Source organism: Trachurus trachurus (genome assembly GCF_905171665.1).
Source record: "Trachurus trachurus genome assembly, chromosome: 9".
Classification (NCBI taxonomy): domain Eukaryota; kingdom Metazoa; phylum Chordata; class Actinopteri; order Carangiformes; family Carangidae; genus Trachurus; species Trachurus trachurus.
Genome location: NC_139895.1, coordinates 953,217 through 970,369, shown reverse-complemented (window position 1 = coordinate 970,369; position 17,153 = coordinate 953,217). Strand labels below are relative to the sequence as shown.

At 44.0% G+C, this 17,153-nt stretch overlaps 1 protein-coding gene across 1 annotated transcript; it reads right to left on the bottom strand.

The window, feature by feature from the left end:
* Positions 1-470: 470 nt before the first annotated feature.
* Positions 471-17,148, bottom strand: chek2 (checkpoint kinase 2; the record flags this gene model as incomplete). The annotated part of the gene is made up of 14 exons (XM_083979029.1): positions 16,996-17,148; positions 13,975-14,272; positions 10,735-10,859; positions 9,657-9,789; positions 9,320-9,410; positions 8,162-8,258; positions 8,001-8,054; positions 5,563-5,627; positions 5,375-5,474; positions 5,016-5,102; positions 4,306-4,469; positions 1,880-1,995; positions 768-853; positions 471-677 (listed from the first exon to the last, which is right to left on the bottom strand). Exons 2-14 carry the CDS (start codon positions 14,261-14,263, stop codon positions 471-473), a joined length of 1,614 nt encoding a protein of 537 aa, XP_083835155.1. The 5' UTR covers positions 14,264-14,272; positions 16,996-17,148.
* Positions 17,149-17,153: the final 5 nt, after the last annotated feature.

Sequence of the window (17,153 nt, the reverse complement as noted above, 5' to 3'; positions counted from 1 at the left end):
CATCAGTGACACTTTTAACTGAACAGTTCTAGTTTGTGATAAAGACTTTAGACCACTATGATACAACAGAATTTTAAAAAAGCTGGGATAAAACAAATAAATTCACACACTTCCGCAATTTTTACAACTCAAACTCTTGGACAGCTAATTCAGAAAAAATACCTTCAATATTTAAGACTTTATAAAGTCATGAAAAGACTTTTTAATACTTTTTAAGGGTCTTAATTTTCCCAAAATTGATTTATCACCTTTTAATACTTTTCAAGACCCGGCGGATACCCTGAGTCAGTTTCTACAGGCGAGGTGATGCGTCGTCATGGAGACGGCGTCTGTACCTGAGTTTGTGTAAAAGTCACAAAGCAACAAACTGAAAAATATAAAAACCTTTATTATTAGAAAACATGTTTATTATTTACAGAATCTCAGTAGTGATCATGTGACCTGAGGAACGGCTCTCTCCGATTGGTCGGCTACAGCGGGGCAGGGGGCGGGGCTTGGCTGCGTTTGGCCGGATGCTCCTCTTCCTCCTCCTCTTCCTCTTCCTCCCGCCCTCGCTTCCTCCTGGACGAACCCGTTGCCGCGGCAGCAGCAGCAGGTTTTGGCTCCGTTACCGTGGCAGCAGCAGCTTCTCCATCAGGGAACATGAGCTGTTCAGCAGTTCTCTTCATCCCTGGATCCTTCACAGACACAAACGGCTCAAACTCTGGATCCTAAACTTCCCATGATGCAGCTGGGCAGCGTTGCTAGGCAACAGGTGAGTCACTTACCTGTAACCAGGGGTGACGCAGAGCTTCGTCTATCGTCATCCTCGCCGCGGGGTCGACCACCAGCAGCTTCCTCACCACGTCCTTCGCTGACACACACACACACACACAGACACAGTATTACAGTATTACAGCTGTATTATAGTAGTACTACAGTATTATTACAACTGTATTACAGTACTATAGAATAGAGAATACTTTATTTTTATATACTACAGCTGTAATAAGACGAATCTCCTTGTTGTTTACAACTACTTCCTGGTAGAAAACCAGCATGAGAACAATAGTGACGGACGAGAGTTTCACTATATTTTTCACGTCACTATATCACCGTTTAGACTAATCTGATGTTTGTAAAGTTTATAAAACCAATGATTGGACAAACATTACTATTTCTGTGTGCACATTTTTGTAATTAGTCATGGTTATCATAGATTAGTCGGGCTAACGGTTAGCTACCTGTTTAACTTTAATAACTCAGTGACTCAATAAACGCTCCATGAAAAAATATTTTCTCCAGCGGATATCTGAGTTCCAACATGACTGAGCTAACTGGAGTAGTTTCATGTCGTGTCCCACAACGGGAGGGTTTTAACAGCTGACGTCCTGCTGTTAGCTTAGCTGCTGCCGTTAGCTTAGCTACTGTTAGCTGTCCCTGTCAGCTGAGCCACTGATGCTTTCTAGACACTGTGATTCCCCCAAACTGAATAAATACAACACATAGCAACACAAAACACACACACAGAAATAGTAATGTTTCTTCAATCATTTCAGATTTGTCTAAACGGTGAAAAATATGATATATAGCTAAACTCTCGTTCGTTACTATTGATCTCATTCACATTACAGCTGGTTTTCTACCAGGAAGTAGAATGTAAACAACAAGGAGATTCGGTCTATACTGCAGTACTACAGTAGTATTACAGCTGTATTCAATTCAAAAAACTTCATTGTCTATCGCAAGGACAGAAAATTGTCATTAGTTTGGGCTCCAAAACAGGCAGACATACAAACACTAGTATTACAGTGTTATTACAGCTGTATTACAGTACTATAGCTGTAATACTGCAGTATTACAGTATTATTACAGCAGTATTACAGTATTACTGCAGTACCTTGGTCTGAGACACGTTTCCACTTGGACGGGACCATGGTGAACTCTCCTCTGATGATCTGATCTGTGATCGACTGGTGACCAAACTTCTCATGGAAGGGCGGGTAGCCCCCCAGGCTGAAGAGAGGGGACAGGGATAGAGTTAAAGGTACAGTACGTAGGAATGCCGCCCAGGCTGAAGAGAGGGGACAGGGATAGAGTTAAAGGTACAGTACGTAGGAATGCCCCCCAGGCTGAAGAGAGGGGACAGGGATAGAGTTAAAGGTACAGTACGTAGGAATGCCGCCCAGGCTGAAGAGAGGGGACAGGGATAGAGTTAAAGGTACAGTACGTAGGAATGCCGCCCAGGCTGAAGAGAGGGGACAGGGATAGAGTTAAAGGTACAGTACGTAGGAATGCCCCCCAGGCTGAGAGAGGGGGACAGGGGATAGAGTTAAAGGTACAGTACGTAGGAATGCCCCCCAGACTGAAGAGAGGGGACAGGGATAGAGTTAAAGGTACAGTACGTAGGAATGCCCCCCAGGCTGAGACAGAGGGGACAGGGGATACAGTTAAAGGTACAGTACGTAGGAATGCCCCCCAGGCTGAAGAGAGGGGGACAGGGATACAGTTAAAGGTACAGTACGTAGGAATGCCCCCCAGGCTGAAGAGAGGGGACAGGGATACAGTTAAAGGTACAGTACGTAGGAATGCCCCCCAGGCTGAAGAGAGGGGGACAGGGATACAGTTAAAGGTACAGTACGTAGGAATGCCCCCCAGGCTGAAGAGAGGGGGACAGGGATACAGTTAAAGGTACAGTACGTAGGAATGCCCCCCAGGCTGAAGAGAGGGGACAGGGATACAGTTAAAGGTACAGTACGTAGGAATGCCCCCCAGGCTGAAGAGAGGGGGACAGGGGATAGAGTTAAAGGTACAGTACGTAGGAATGCCCCCCAGGCTGAAGAGAGGGGGACAGGGGGTACAGTTAAAGGTACAGTACGTAGGAATCCCCCCCATCTAGAGGTGCGGTTGTATATCTGAATGTATTCTTGATGTTGCATTCAGGTGAAATGGGGCAGACGTCAGACAGACAACAGACGCTGCATGTAACAGGATAAACAAGCGTCTGACAACATGTTGTCATGGTGATGTGGTATTGTTTTAGTAAAATGACATCCGGTTGGTTTGCCGACGGCCGTCTGCCTGACTGCACCTGAATGCAACACCAGTGCCTCCGTCCTTCCTCACACTACACAGTGGTGACAGTTTTAACAGGCCGTTTCCGTGGTTACCTACGGTCACGATGCAACATGGCCGCCTCGGTTCGGTGCGTCGCCCACTTATGTATCTGTAACGACTTGTAACAACTCATTCTAAGGAACCAGAAAGCTTTCATCTGGATGCAGCTGAGATTCACCTTCAGTCAAATATGGATTTATGAAAGACAGGTTTGTGACCCGCTCTGGCGAAATGAGTCGGAAGTCGCAACGTTCTATTTTTAGATAATCAGCTGATAACATGGAAAACGAGGAAAATCAAAACAATTTTTTTTTGCTAATTTCAAAGAAATGACATTCAAAAACAATCTCCCAAAGTTTCATAGTCCAGATAATTGAGGAAAGGCACGTAAATGACGATTAAAGTTGACTTACAACTTTTAACCCTCTAGAGGAGCACAACATGAGGCTAAATAACTTCTGAACCTGATAGGGACGAGCTGTAAACTGCATCTGAATCCTGAGATTCTCCGCTTTCCGAGGGTCCTTGAATGGTGCATTTATGACAAGGGTAGCCACGTGTAATCACGTAGTACGGGACCAGATGCTAAACCGAGCGTTAGCATCGATGCTAAACCAAGCGTAGCATCGGCGCTAAACCGAACGTAGCATCGAGGCTAACGCTTGCGGATCTGTTTTACAAAACATGAAATATCTTCTGAACCGTTTATGATAGAGACGAGCTGTAAACAGCATCTGAATAGTTACATTCTGCTTTCCGAGGGTCATTGAACGGCGCCTCTACAAGGTACGTGTTATGGATGTATTATATTATCGGTACGTGTAATCACCGGGTACGTAACAGATGCCAGATTCACAGAAGGCTTTAAACCACAGACGTTCTAAATTGTTTGAACGCATTTTTCTCAGGTTTTCAATGGAAAGCAGTGAGTGGAAGACCACAATTAAAATGGCCATATCTTAAAAACTATCCAATGTATGACTTTGACTAGGGTATCGTTTTAAAGCTTATTTTCTCATCTTTCCATTGATACCAAAATCTCAATTTTGAAAAATTTGGGTCACTGTGACTCATTTTGCTGGATCAGGTCACATTTGCTTTTTGCTCATAATAAGTTACACACTGGGGCTGAACAAAAAAGAGAAACAGATGGTGTAGTAGAGGTGTTGTAGAGGTGTTGTAAAGGTGTAGTACAGGTGCATCTCCTACCAGACGAAGAGCAGGACTCCCAGGCTCCATGCGTCCACCGCGAGGCCGTAGCCGGAGGTGGAGCCGTGGGTGAAGACCTCTGGAGCCAGGTACGAAGGAGTCCCACACAACGTCTTCATCAGCACCGCCTCCTCCAGGATACGGGACTGGTTGAAGTCCGTCACCTGAGAGACACACACACACACACACACACACACACACACACACACACGGATGTTGAGCAGAGCTGCTTAAAGGTGTACAGAAAAGAAAACTGAATTTGAGCCCACTCTGGGTCATAAAATTTGTGTAATAACTCATCTTTCAGAGGATGTAGGCCAAACTTTGTGCAAAATTCTATTTTTGAGTAAATCCGGGATGAAAGTGTGTATTTTTTTTTTTCTCATTGGATAATGCAGGTGCACGGATTATACGTCAGCCTGTACACGATTCACCAGCCACTGATATTGGATCCATCATCCGTCAATCAAACGTCTGAGACACGCACACACACACGGAGCTCGGGCTCGCCCCAAGCTTTGAATATCCCGCCCGCTCGATAACGACCAATCAAATTCGTTTTCCTTACTCGGGTAAACTCGTGTTGCAGCTCGTGACAACTCGGCGCGACAAACAGGACAAACGGCCATTTCTGTACACCTTTAAGTAACTCTACAACCACTGTATGTGTGTGTGTGTGTGCGTGCGTGCGTGTGTGTGTGTGTGTTTACCTTGATGAGACAGATGTCGTCGTGTGAGGACAGCAGGATGTTCTCTGGTTTCAGGTCCCGGTGGATGATCCCTTTACTGTGCAGGTACTACACACACACACACACACACACACACGTTCATGTCTTCTCTCTTCACATTAAACCAAGATGTTCTGGATAACAGTCACAGTCAGACTAACAGGCTAACAGTCGGGCCAACAGTCGGACTAACAGTAAAGCTATCAGTCGTCCTGATGAACCAAGGTGCAGCAGATTATTCCAGGATTCACTGATGAGTCAAACCTGATTTTTCCAATCATCTTGGATTAGCTAATCCAGGATTAGCTAATCCAAGATAATCCTAGATAATCAGAGCTCACCTGGACGGCTCGCAGCATCTGGTAAAAATATAGTTTGGCCACAGACTCGTCCAGCTGCTGCTGAGTCTTGACTCTCTGGAACAGTTCCCCCCCCTCCATCCTGTCAACAACAACAACAACAACATCGTTATAAACAACAACAACAACCTTCACCTTGGTCTGACAGATGTGGACAGATGTTTACTCACAGCTCCAACACGATGTAGTAGCTGTCCTCTGTCTGATAGAAGTCGTCAGTCCTGATCAGACAGGGCTGAGGAGACAGGAGACAAGAAGCAGGATTAATGAGAAATCTGGTTAAAGGGATACGCCAACATTTTTTTTTTCATGTCTTGCCTCACTCCCGAGTCCATGACTAGCAGATAGACACCATCCTTTCCACTGTGCGTGCAGTAACCATGGAGATAGAGCCGTATCGCCGTAATTAGCTTAGCTCAAACACTGGAAGTGTATAGGTAGTGTTAGCCTGCCTCCACCTAAAGTCGCTAATTAGCTTAGCTCAAACACTGGAAGTGTATGGGTAGTGTTAGCCTGCCTCCACCTAAAGTCGCTAATTAGCTTAGCTCAAACACTGGAAGTGTATGGGTAGTGTTAGCCTGCCTCCACCTAAAGTCGCTAATTAGCTTAGCTCAAACACTGGAAGTGTATGGGTAGTGTTAGCCTGCCTCCACCTAAAGTCATCAGAGAAACTCTTCAGCAACTCTAAACGGAAACCGGCGGGCCGATCTTCGTCTCAGAGCTGACAAAACTCTCCGGTAAGGCATCTTGAGCGGTCAAATGCCGCTAACGGGACCAGATCGGTCAAAACGGAGGGTTCAAGCAAAGACGCTTTATTTTGGTTCAAGCTAGCTACATCGAGGGTAGGTTAGCTTCCTATTTCAAAGTAAAAGCACAAATTCTATCATCATGGTTTTCTGTATGTAAAGGGCAACAGGTGTTTTATTTTGTGAAAGTAACCGGAAGTGCGTTGGTCACAACGGCTAGCTTGAGTAGCGCCGAATTCGTCCGGACAAAATTGTAAACAGCTGGTATTTAGACAAATTAACGACACACTGCTGATCTAAACGGCTACTTTCTCTCCTAAACATGTTTGAAATGTGGATAAAGTGAAATATTTACAGAGTTTAGAGCTAAAATGAAACCAGCTTCTGACTGCTGATTTCAGCTCGGGTAGGAGGCAGGCTAACAGTACCCATACCAGGGGTCGCGTTAACCGGATATTTTCCGTCATTGACCGTTTTTTTTAAACGGTGACGGAAAGATTTTGAGGCCATCCGTCATTTTGACAGATTGCAATTCACAGCCATGGCTGTCTGGCCATGTGCATTTGTTTACAATGAAGCCGGCGGATAATCAATAAATGGAGCGGTGGATAACGATATAAAACATATACAATGTCACAAAGTCACTACGGTGAGAATGAGATAAAAAAACAACAACAACCTCACAGCTGGCTGGTGCGCTCAGTAGAAAACGCTGTAGTACCTCCTCTAGGCCTGTGTGGAGCGTGTGTGGCGCTGTTAGTGCTGCCACACATAAACACTAACAACAGAGAAGAAGACAGAAAGCTTCCCCGCAGTATTCAAACTCCTTCAAGTGGATTAAATGTTGATGGGAGTCGTGTCAGTGCAAATATGACGGTCGATAATGATTTAATGGGCGAGATTCATCTGCAGTGTCCGAGGGACCGACAGTAGTCAGCTGTTAAGTTACGTAGCTGTAGCTACACAGCGGTGTGTCTCGGTACAGGTAGAGCGGTGGGGGTAGGACATCACCGTTTCACGCACAACTCTTCTAAAGGTAACGTTAAGCCTTCTTTTAATGTATTCTGCCCGCCGTGGCATTGTTTACAACACTTAAAGCTGAGTGTGGTCTTGTCCTGTCTGAATTTGTGCTGCATCTGGCTGTGTGGTCTATAGCTTCAGTTGTTTCAGTGATGCGCAATGGCTGCGTGCGTGCGTAAAGAGAGATGGCAGAGAGAGAGAGAGAGAGAGAGAGAGAGAGAGAGAGAGAGAGAGAGAGAGAGAGAGCTAACGCCAGTGCACTATGCGGTGCGAGTGCATGTGAAAACGTGATCATTTGGATGTTTTGGTATAACACATGGGTTAGCATGTTGATTGTTGACAGAAAACTGATGTCATCATCACGTATTTACGTTGTATTTAGATGTTGAGTGGCAGAAAGTGACCCCCGCATTCACTGACTGACCCACGGTTAGATGTGCTCTGACGCCGACTCTGTAATTTGTTTGGACTTGATATGAATTAAACATGAATTAAAATTGAATGCTATTGAATATGGCATTATTATCATTTAAAAAAAATTTAAGTGACCGGTAAAAATAGATTATGACGGAATTTTTATGACCCCGTCAGTCAAAATGACCGGCGACGAAAAAGTCTAGCGCAACCTCTGACCCATACACTTCCAGTGTTTGAGCTAAGCTAATTACGGCGATACCGCTCTATCTCCATGGTTACTGCACGCACAGTCGAAAGGAAAGGAAACTCATTGTCTCCAAAATCAATACAGTCATTGATCATCAGTGGAGATGGAGTTGAGTTAGCTTAGCTTAGCTTAGCTTAGCCTGGCTTTGTTGGCTGTTCATGGTGTTTGTGTCACTCACATGGTCCACTATCTGGAGGATGTCTATTTCCGTCTTAGCGTTTTTCGTTGCCGTCTGTGATTGGACAAAAACACACACACAGGTGACACGATGACATCACCACCTATGATTGGTTATAAGAGGACATTCTCAGCGAATCAGAGAGCAGGCAGCAGACTCACCCCTTCTGATTTGAAGTTGCTTTTGTTGATGATCTTAACTGCACATTTCCTACAGGTGGATCTCTCGAAGGCCAGTCTGACCTCCCCACACACCCCTCTGGACACACACACACACACACACAAAGAGACACACACACACACACACACAGACACACACACACACGCTGAGTTGTAGGGAACAGGAATATGAAGGTAGATTTGTGTCTTTATTATTGAATCAAAAAAAAAGTTACTTCCACAATCCACACAAATAAACTTTTATTTGAAAAATTATTTTCACTCAAAAAAACTACAACATTCTCAAATCAAGGAAAAAAGGTGTTTGAATGCAAAATAAAATGATTTGAGACCCCAAAAAATTGCATTTGAACACTTTTTTTCTTTGATTGAAAAGTTTTTTTTTGTTTGAGGTGAGTTATTATTTGATTGAAAATATATTTTTTTTGATTGAAGTGATCTGTTTTGTCTTTGGGCCATATTATAGGTAGGACATCAGAATCAGAATGTCTTTATTTGTCATTATACTCGCGGTATAATGACATTAGAGCCCCCCCCCTTCAGTGCAAAACAAGCAATACCATAAAAATACAATATAAAAACACTTCAATAGTATAAAAATAAATAGATAAAAATAAATTATATGCACAGTATATTGTAGTGAGTTATGTATTATTGCACAGTACATTGAGGTAGTAGGTATGTTGCAATATATGTTGAGGTTGTAGTCCGGGGTGTGTCTGTGTGAGTTCAGAGTGACAATGGCTGTGGGAAAGAAACTGTTCTTGAATCTATTTGTTTTTGACTTGATGCACCTGTAGCGCCTTCCTGAGGGCAACAGGTCAAACAACATGTCTTCACTTAAACCAAAAAAAAGTATTTTCAACCAAAAAAAACATTCACTTCAATCAACAAAAGAAAACGAACAATTTCAATCAAAGAAAAAAAGTATTCAAATGCAATATTTTGGGTCTCGAATAATTTTTTGAATTCAAACACTTTTTTTTTTGATTGAATTTTTTTTTTTTTAATACTGAAGTGAAGTTTTTTGGAGTGAATATATTTGTTTTGGTGGAAGCAACTTTTTTTTTGATTGAATAAAGTCACAAATCTACCTTCATACAGGAAGTGACATGACAGCGTGTGGAGGTTCAGACTCACGTGCCGATGCGGCGAGTCAGCATGTATTTCTCCTGAAGCTCTTTAGGTAAACTGGACTGGTCGTCGGACATCAGGTCGATGAAGACGAAGACTGGAGACGAAGACAGAGACAAGGTGAGGTGTTTGTCCCCCCCCCGGTGTGTCTGTCCCCCCACGGTGTGTTTGCCCCCCCCCCCCCCCCCGGTGTGTTTGTCCCCCCCCCCCGGTGTGTTTGCCCCCCCCACGGTGTGTTTGCCCCCCCCCGGTGTGTCTGTCCCCCCACGGTGTGTTTGCCCCCCCCGGTGTGTCTGCCCCCCCGCCCCGGTGCCGAGCGCTGAACCCGAGTCGTGTGTCTGACCTTTGTTGCGCTGCTCGGCCAATGAGAGGACGGCGTTGTTGACCAGAGGAAGCTTCTTGTTTTTACCGATCAGGTTTCCGTCAACAAACGTCCCGTTGTTGCTCAAGTCCTCCACAAACACCTCACTGCCCTCCTGACAGACACACACACACACACACACACACACACACAGACAGGTCACAGACAGAGAGGTCAAAGGTCAGACAGACAGGTAGAGAGACAGACAGACAGGTCAAAGGTGAGACAGTTTCCTGCCACAGTGGACTGTCCAATCACTGTAATCACCAAACTGTAGCAGTAGCATGTAGCAGTAACATGTAGCGGTAGCATGTAGCAGTAGCATGTAGCATGTTATTAGTAGCATGTAGCGGTAGCATGTATCAGTAGTATGTATGAGTAGCATGTAGCATGTAGCAGTAGCATGTAGCAGTAGCATGTTATTAGTAGCATGTAGCAGTAGCATGTTATTAGCAAGGGGGCAGTTGTGGGTCTGAGAAGTGAAGCTCACTTCCGCGTTCAAAAAGCTGCAATCCCCTCTTCTTCCTCTGGGGGCTGGTGTCAGAAGGGAGCAACTCTCCATAGACCCCCATGTTAAAATAGCCGATTTTACAGCTTAAAAAAACATATTTACAGCCTGGTACATTTTATTTTTTTGGTCTCAACCGATAGTTTCTACCCCCGCACACACTCTGAGGGGGGTGAATTTTTTTTAAACTCTACCGTTTTACTGTTATTAGGTTTAAAGTTCTGGCCAATTAGGGCGCAGAACCGTTGAGTGACAGGTCCGGGGGCCACTGCTACGAGGCCAGTGGGCGGGCTCTCCACCGCTCCAAATATGGCAAGTAGAATCCAACATGGCGCGGCTCAAACCCCATAGGAGCGGCACAAAACAGACTCCCCCAAACCAATGGGTGACGTCACGGTGCTACAGCCGTTCTGACTACAGTCTATGGTTATTAGTAGCATGTAGCAGTAGCATGTAGCATGTAGCAGTAGCGGTAGCATGTAGAAGTAGCATGTAGCATGTTATTAGTAGCATGTAGCGGTAGCATGTAGCATGTCTGTCTGTCTGTCTCACCCTGAAGATCCTGAAGTGCTTCTTGCTGTAGATCCTGAACTTCTTGGATCCTCGGTCGTTGGGATCATCCAGGACGTAGCTGCACTTGGAGTCTCGTCCAAACAGGTACTGGTCCTCTAGGCAGTCTACACACACACAGACACACAACACACAACACACAGTCACCACAGGTACTGGTCCTCTAGGCAGTCTACACACACACAGACACACAACACACAGTCACCACAGGTACTGGTCCTCTAGGCAGTCTACACACACACAGACACACAACACACAGTCAGCACAGGTACTGGTCCTCTAGTAGTCCAGTCATTTTATGAGAAAAGGTTTGAACAAGTTGCAACAGAATCAAACTCAACTGGTTTTGTATCCTCAGCATGTCCTGAGTGAGGGAAAAAAAGCCCAGAAGAATCCCATTAGGGCAAAGTTTAGAAAAACACCCAAACATATCCCATTTATATGCATATAAAAATTTTTTTTCACGTGAATAGGGTAACATTTTTAATCTTTAGATATATCCATGAAAATTACTGAGTTGATTACTTACATTAAGACAAACAAAAAATGTATTACACGTTTTTTGAAATTCTTTGTTAACATGAGCAAATTTGCATAAATTTGCATAAATTGCACCGTTTTGACGGCACATGTATGAAGTTGCTGTGGTGGTACCGGCATGAAAATTGGAATGAGTTGACTCCATCGGTCAACCGACAAGTTGACCACTTTAAATTTCAAGATGACTGCAATTTTTCACGACAGCCACATCCTTAGTAGAGCAGGTATGACATGCTCCGTCTCTATTAATGCTCATGGGTAGTCTTTGGTTCCATTCCTTAAGTTTTTTTAACTGTAATATCATATTACAGTTAAAAATGTCTTGTTCAATCTTGTTAACATATTATATGTTAACAAGATTGAACAAGACATTTTCACCTGCTCTTCAATGTTTAGATCAGGTGTTGTATGTATGCAAATTAGCTATACGTAATTGGATTATGCCCTGTTGGCTCATGTCATACCTGCTCTACTAAGGATGTGGCTGTCGTGAAAAATTGCAGTCATCTTGAAATTTAAAGTGGTCAACTTGTCGGTTGACCGATGGAGTCAACTCACTCCAATTTTCATGCCGGTACCACCACAGCAACTTCATACACATGTGCCGTCAAAACGGTGGAATTTATGCAATTTTTTGCAAATTTTCTCATGTTAAAGCAGAAGTGAGTGATCCGGTCGTTTTCGCTAATGCTGCGTTCCAGGCAGGCTTTTGAAATCATAAATTACAGCTTCAAGTCACAACTTACGACTTTGTAGCGTTCCAGGCAACCCACTCGTGTTTCTCCGACCTGTTTTACCGGTGAAAGTCACTATAACGGCCACTCGTAACTTCTGACCCGTGAACTCGCACCAGATCGAACTGATACAACTTCACAGGTCGGAAAAATACGAGTTTCCTTGAACGCACCATAACAGTCCTCGTCGCTACGTCACCACATTCACGGCGTTCCTTGGCTGCACACACAGCCCTGCATGCCGTTCTCTCTCCTCATTGGATAAAAACTAACAGATTAATCAGATGAGTTTGATTCTGTTGCAACTTGTTCAACCTTTGGCTTAAAACTACTGGTCCTCTAGACAGTCTACACACACACAGACACACAACACAGACTGGTGATGACGTGGCGCATGGTGATTGGTCGTGAGGATTTATAACAGTTGTAGGTTGACGTTGCCATGGAGATCTGAGTGTGTTGTTGAGACAGAGACAGGTTCATCTTCTCCTGAATGGTCTTTATGCAGCTCCACCACTTCCTGGAATAAACCAGCTCCTTCATTTCCTGTCTTATACAGGTAATACTCAGAAAATTAGAATATCGTGAAAACGTTCATTCATTTAAGTAATTCAACTTAAAAGGTGAAATGAATATATTATTTAGACTCATAACAGGCATTGCAAGATATTTCAAGCTTTTATTTGTTAGAATTTTGATTATTATGGCTTACAGCTTATGAAAACCCCAAAATCAGAATCTCAAAAAATTTGAATATCGTGAAAAAGTTCAATGTTGTAGCTCAAATTGTCAGCCAATTAATCCAAAACACCTGCAAAGGGTTCCTGAGCCTTCAAAAGCTCTCTGTCTGGTTCAGTACAGTTCGCAATCATGGGGAAGTGAATGAACTTTTTCACGATATTCTAATTTTCTGAGTATTACCTGTATTATTGGACAACCTGATGAATCCAGGTGTGACTGGGTCGTCACAATGGTCAGTCACACCTGGATTCATCAGTTGGTCCAGTAATGTAAGACAGGAAATGAAGGAGCTGGTTTATTTCAGGAAGTAGTGGAGCTGCATAGAGCCCATTGTCCGTCTGAAAGTTGCCATTTTGGTGTCAGACTGTAGAGAAGAGAAGAGATGTGTCTGTGACAGATGAGTCCAGTATTTACTACGGGGCCAAGAGACTAACGTAGCTAACATCCACGCCGCGGTAGCATCTAAAGTAATGCATTACACAACCACGACCAATCACCATGTGCCACGTCATCGCCAGTCGCGACCCGGACGCAATATTTTTTTCCGTAGGATAGGTCCGGGAAAGTCCCGCCTCCCCCGCCTCCGATTGGCTAGATGAACTCTCCTCCGATTGGTTGTTTGATTTGGCCGTGTAACGTCATCTCACAACAGTACTGCAGTAAACTAAAATATACACCAACTGAAGATGTAATCAGACGCCATGGTGAAGCGGTTTGTGTGTTCGCCTGCGGTGTGGTGAATCCCAGTTCGATCCCCGCTGGTTTCACATTCCAAGAAATGTAGTTTTTAAATTTATATTCCAAGTTTAGTTTACATTTTAAGTTTGATTGAGAAGTGTAATTGAGCCGTTGGTTGGGTTTAGTCAACGAAGAAAGGAGTTGGTTAAGTTTAGTAAAAAGACCAGTAGAGGCTAGACAGGCTAGATAAGTAGAGAGAGTCAAGTAGATCTAGGCACTTATCACACTTTGCCGACAGCCTGCGTTTCACAGCCGTTTCACAGCCAAAACAAACAACCAATCAGGCGAGAGCCCTTCTAGCCAATCAGAGTCGAAAATGGAGCCCATCTAGCCAATTAGAGGCGGGAAAGGCGGGACTTTCCCGGACCTATCCTACGAAAAAAAATATCGCAACCCGGACACATCTGGTACCGACACCGGTCTCCGTTCCGGTCCGGTCCAGTCCGTTCCGGTCCGGTCTAGTCCTCACCGTGGCTCCTGAAGCCCCGGGCCATGGGCAGCAGCCGGCCCCAGGGCTGAGGCTCCGGCTCCTCGGGGACGGACGGCAGCGTGACGGGCAGCGTGTCCAAGCTGCTCAGGGTCCCAGAACCGCTGGAGGACTGGCTGGCCGAGGTGGGCCCGCTGGACGAGCTGGACCCGGGCTGGGACTGGGTCTGGGGCTGGGACTGGGACAGGGACTGGGTGGACTGGGTGGACTGGGTGGACCCTGCAGACTGGGGACAGGACTGGTCCCCCTTCTGTGGAGCTTCTTCAGACATCCTGTGCTTCTGCAGATGAGACACAACAACAGGTTTTATTGTACTGTATTGGATTATATTGAATTTTTAAGTGTAATTTATATGCAAGGCAAGGGAGAGCACACAGTCCTCCCATTAAGCTGGTCACCACTTAAAAATTCAAAACAAGGTGGATTTATAACCTTGTTTTCACTTTTAGTACTCCCCTCCCCCTTCCCCTTCAGGCTGCACTTGGAGAATTTTGTTCTTAATTTGCTCGCCTGGGTAAATAAAGGTTAAATAAAAAACGTGTCAGATCATCTGTAACCATAGATACAGATACTGACTAGATGACGCCTTTTGCTTCTCAGCGTACGTCAACACGGCGGCCATCTTGGTCAGGGGTTTCTGACCATAGACATATAAACGTGTGACCAGCAGTCAGACCAGTCAGACCCTGTAGAACATGTTTCAGTCTATTTATGCATGAAATGAAAACATTTTCATTCATTCATTTTCTATACTGCTTATTCTGCACTAGGGTCACAGGTGAGCTGGAGCCTATCTCAGCAGACTTCGGGCGAAAAATTTTACAAAGAAAAAAAAAATTGTTGTTGTATCATAAATATGTGTCTGACATTTATAATAAACTAAACAGCTTGAGAATGGGTTGAATATCCAGTGAGTTGTAGTGATGTTAATGGTTGATAGACCTCTAACAGGAAGTAGACACGGCTTCCCCCTCACCAAGATGGCCGCCGCGTTGACGCATTCCACTCAGTAGAGCTGCAGCATCTAGTCAGTACTACTGTATACTATCTATGATCTGTAACACAACAGAGTTTAATCTTGTCGTTTCCTCCTCTGAATTACAGTTTTTCTCAGTTGCTGAAACACTGAACCTGAACCAGAGTGATAGATATGTTATATCTATCACTCTGCACTGAACCACTGATGGAACCAGTCACTTTTCACCTGTTTAGACTTTAACAACTCACCAGCACATTTTCATTGTTATGCAGCTGTGTTGCATAATGCAGAGCACAGGTGGCAAAAGTCAAACACAAGTAAAGCACAGGTTTCACCGGTTGTGTCTAATGATGTGAGGGAACATAAAGAGTTCATTTGCAAAAGCAGATTACTCTGTTTAAAAAAAAAAAAATTGAAAATGTTTAATTATTATTTACACCAGGTGACATCAGTCAAACCAAAGTTGAGTGGCTTTGACCAAGGAGATGAGACGTACAAAACCAGATGTAACTCAAACAAATAAAGCTTTATTGAAAACAACACTCTGTAAAGAATCATTCAAAAGCATCAGCTCTTTTTTTTCACTTGGCACTTATCTGCTTTTGTAAATGAACTCTTCATATAAAACCAGTTGAGGATGAAGTCCTGTGGCCTGAGCCAGTACAGAGAAATGATGCTGCAGCTGAGTGTTGCACTTCTCATTTCTATATGTATACCTAGGTTTACTGCATACAAGTACTAAATGCACAAGATTTCTGTTTGTTTTTGTACTGTACAAGTGGTATATGTAAATGCAGAGGATTTCTGCTTTTTGTGCTTTTTTTCTTTCTTGTTTTTACTGTCTACAGGTGCTACGTGCACAGGTTTTTTGTTTTGCAAGAGGAGAAGATGAGAGACGACAGGGTGAAGGAAGAGAGGATGAGGGAGGGAGGGAAGTAAAGGAAGTAAAAGGGGATGAAATGAATGTGGGGAGGGAGGGAGGGAGGAGGGTGAAAACACTCCCTATAATCCAGACACTCTGCACTGTACTCGCTTTTATCTTCATGTTTTGTTTGTTCTGTTTTTATTGCTACTATGATCTTTTATGCTTCCACTCCTCTTTTGTCAGGTGACCTTGGGTGACCTGAAGGCGCCTCCAAATAAAATGTATTAATATGAAAGGGAAGGAGAGAAGAGCTAAATGCACAGTCTATTTTTTTGTTTTGCAACTTGCATGTAGCTACAGAGAACAATAAACATTTATTTCTACAGCTTCATTGTGTTTTCTATGTGTCTATGTAGTGTTTAGTGACTGATCAGTAGTGGTTTTAATGTTGATTTGACAACATAGTTCAGTTTTGGGCACAGATTGAACTGTTTTGAGGTGAAAGTTTGGTTTTGCAAGAAGAGTCTGAGGTTTTGTGAATGGAGCTAGGGTAGTAGGGTTTGTGTTGACAGTTTAGAGGAAAGGAGGGAGCAGCTTTAGAGAAATAATGTGTCTTAGCAATGGAGTAAAACTGTAACTGGTTCTGGTTCAGGACTAACTGTTCCCTCTCAGGTGTTTTACTGCTCCACCTCTTCACCCAGAAGACAAAAAAAGTTTCACACTCACATATCCCCGACTAGTTTCCTGTTTATTTCTCCCTAAAGTGGCTTCAAACTGTGAAATGTAGCTATGACCTTAACCGTGGTCTGTAGTGCAACTACCATTGAAGTTTTTGCTTGAGAATTATTATTACTGTTCATATCAAGATGCTTCTGCACCAAGAGTTGATGACACCAACTTGATGTTAGTTAGTTTTTTCATATTGTTCATATGGCAATAAATGCAAACTCTATTTTGCCAAAACAATATAGTATTTTGTTCTCATGAACTGTAACTGGAGCAGCCTTTAATGTTGTCAAAATAATCTGTTATTAATCATTATAGTAATAGCCAATAGTATTGATATTTGGAGTCGCTCCAGCAGCTCATCAGGGAGGTGAATTTCTGCTCAGGAGTTTTGAAAATGAGAGGGAACATTGTTCAGGACCAACACACTCACCGGGTCGGGCTGTCCGCTGCAGCCGGACTCTGCTCCGGGTCTCAGCTGGTTCTGGTTCTGTGCAGGTGAAGACCAGGTGAAGTCCAGTCCGGTCCGGACCGAACACGTGTGCAGCGGTTTCTTTCGCCGGGATCGTGCAGGAAACGTGGAAACGTCCT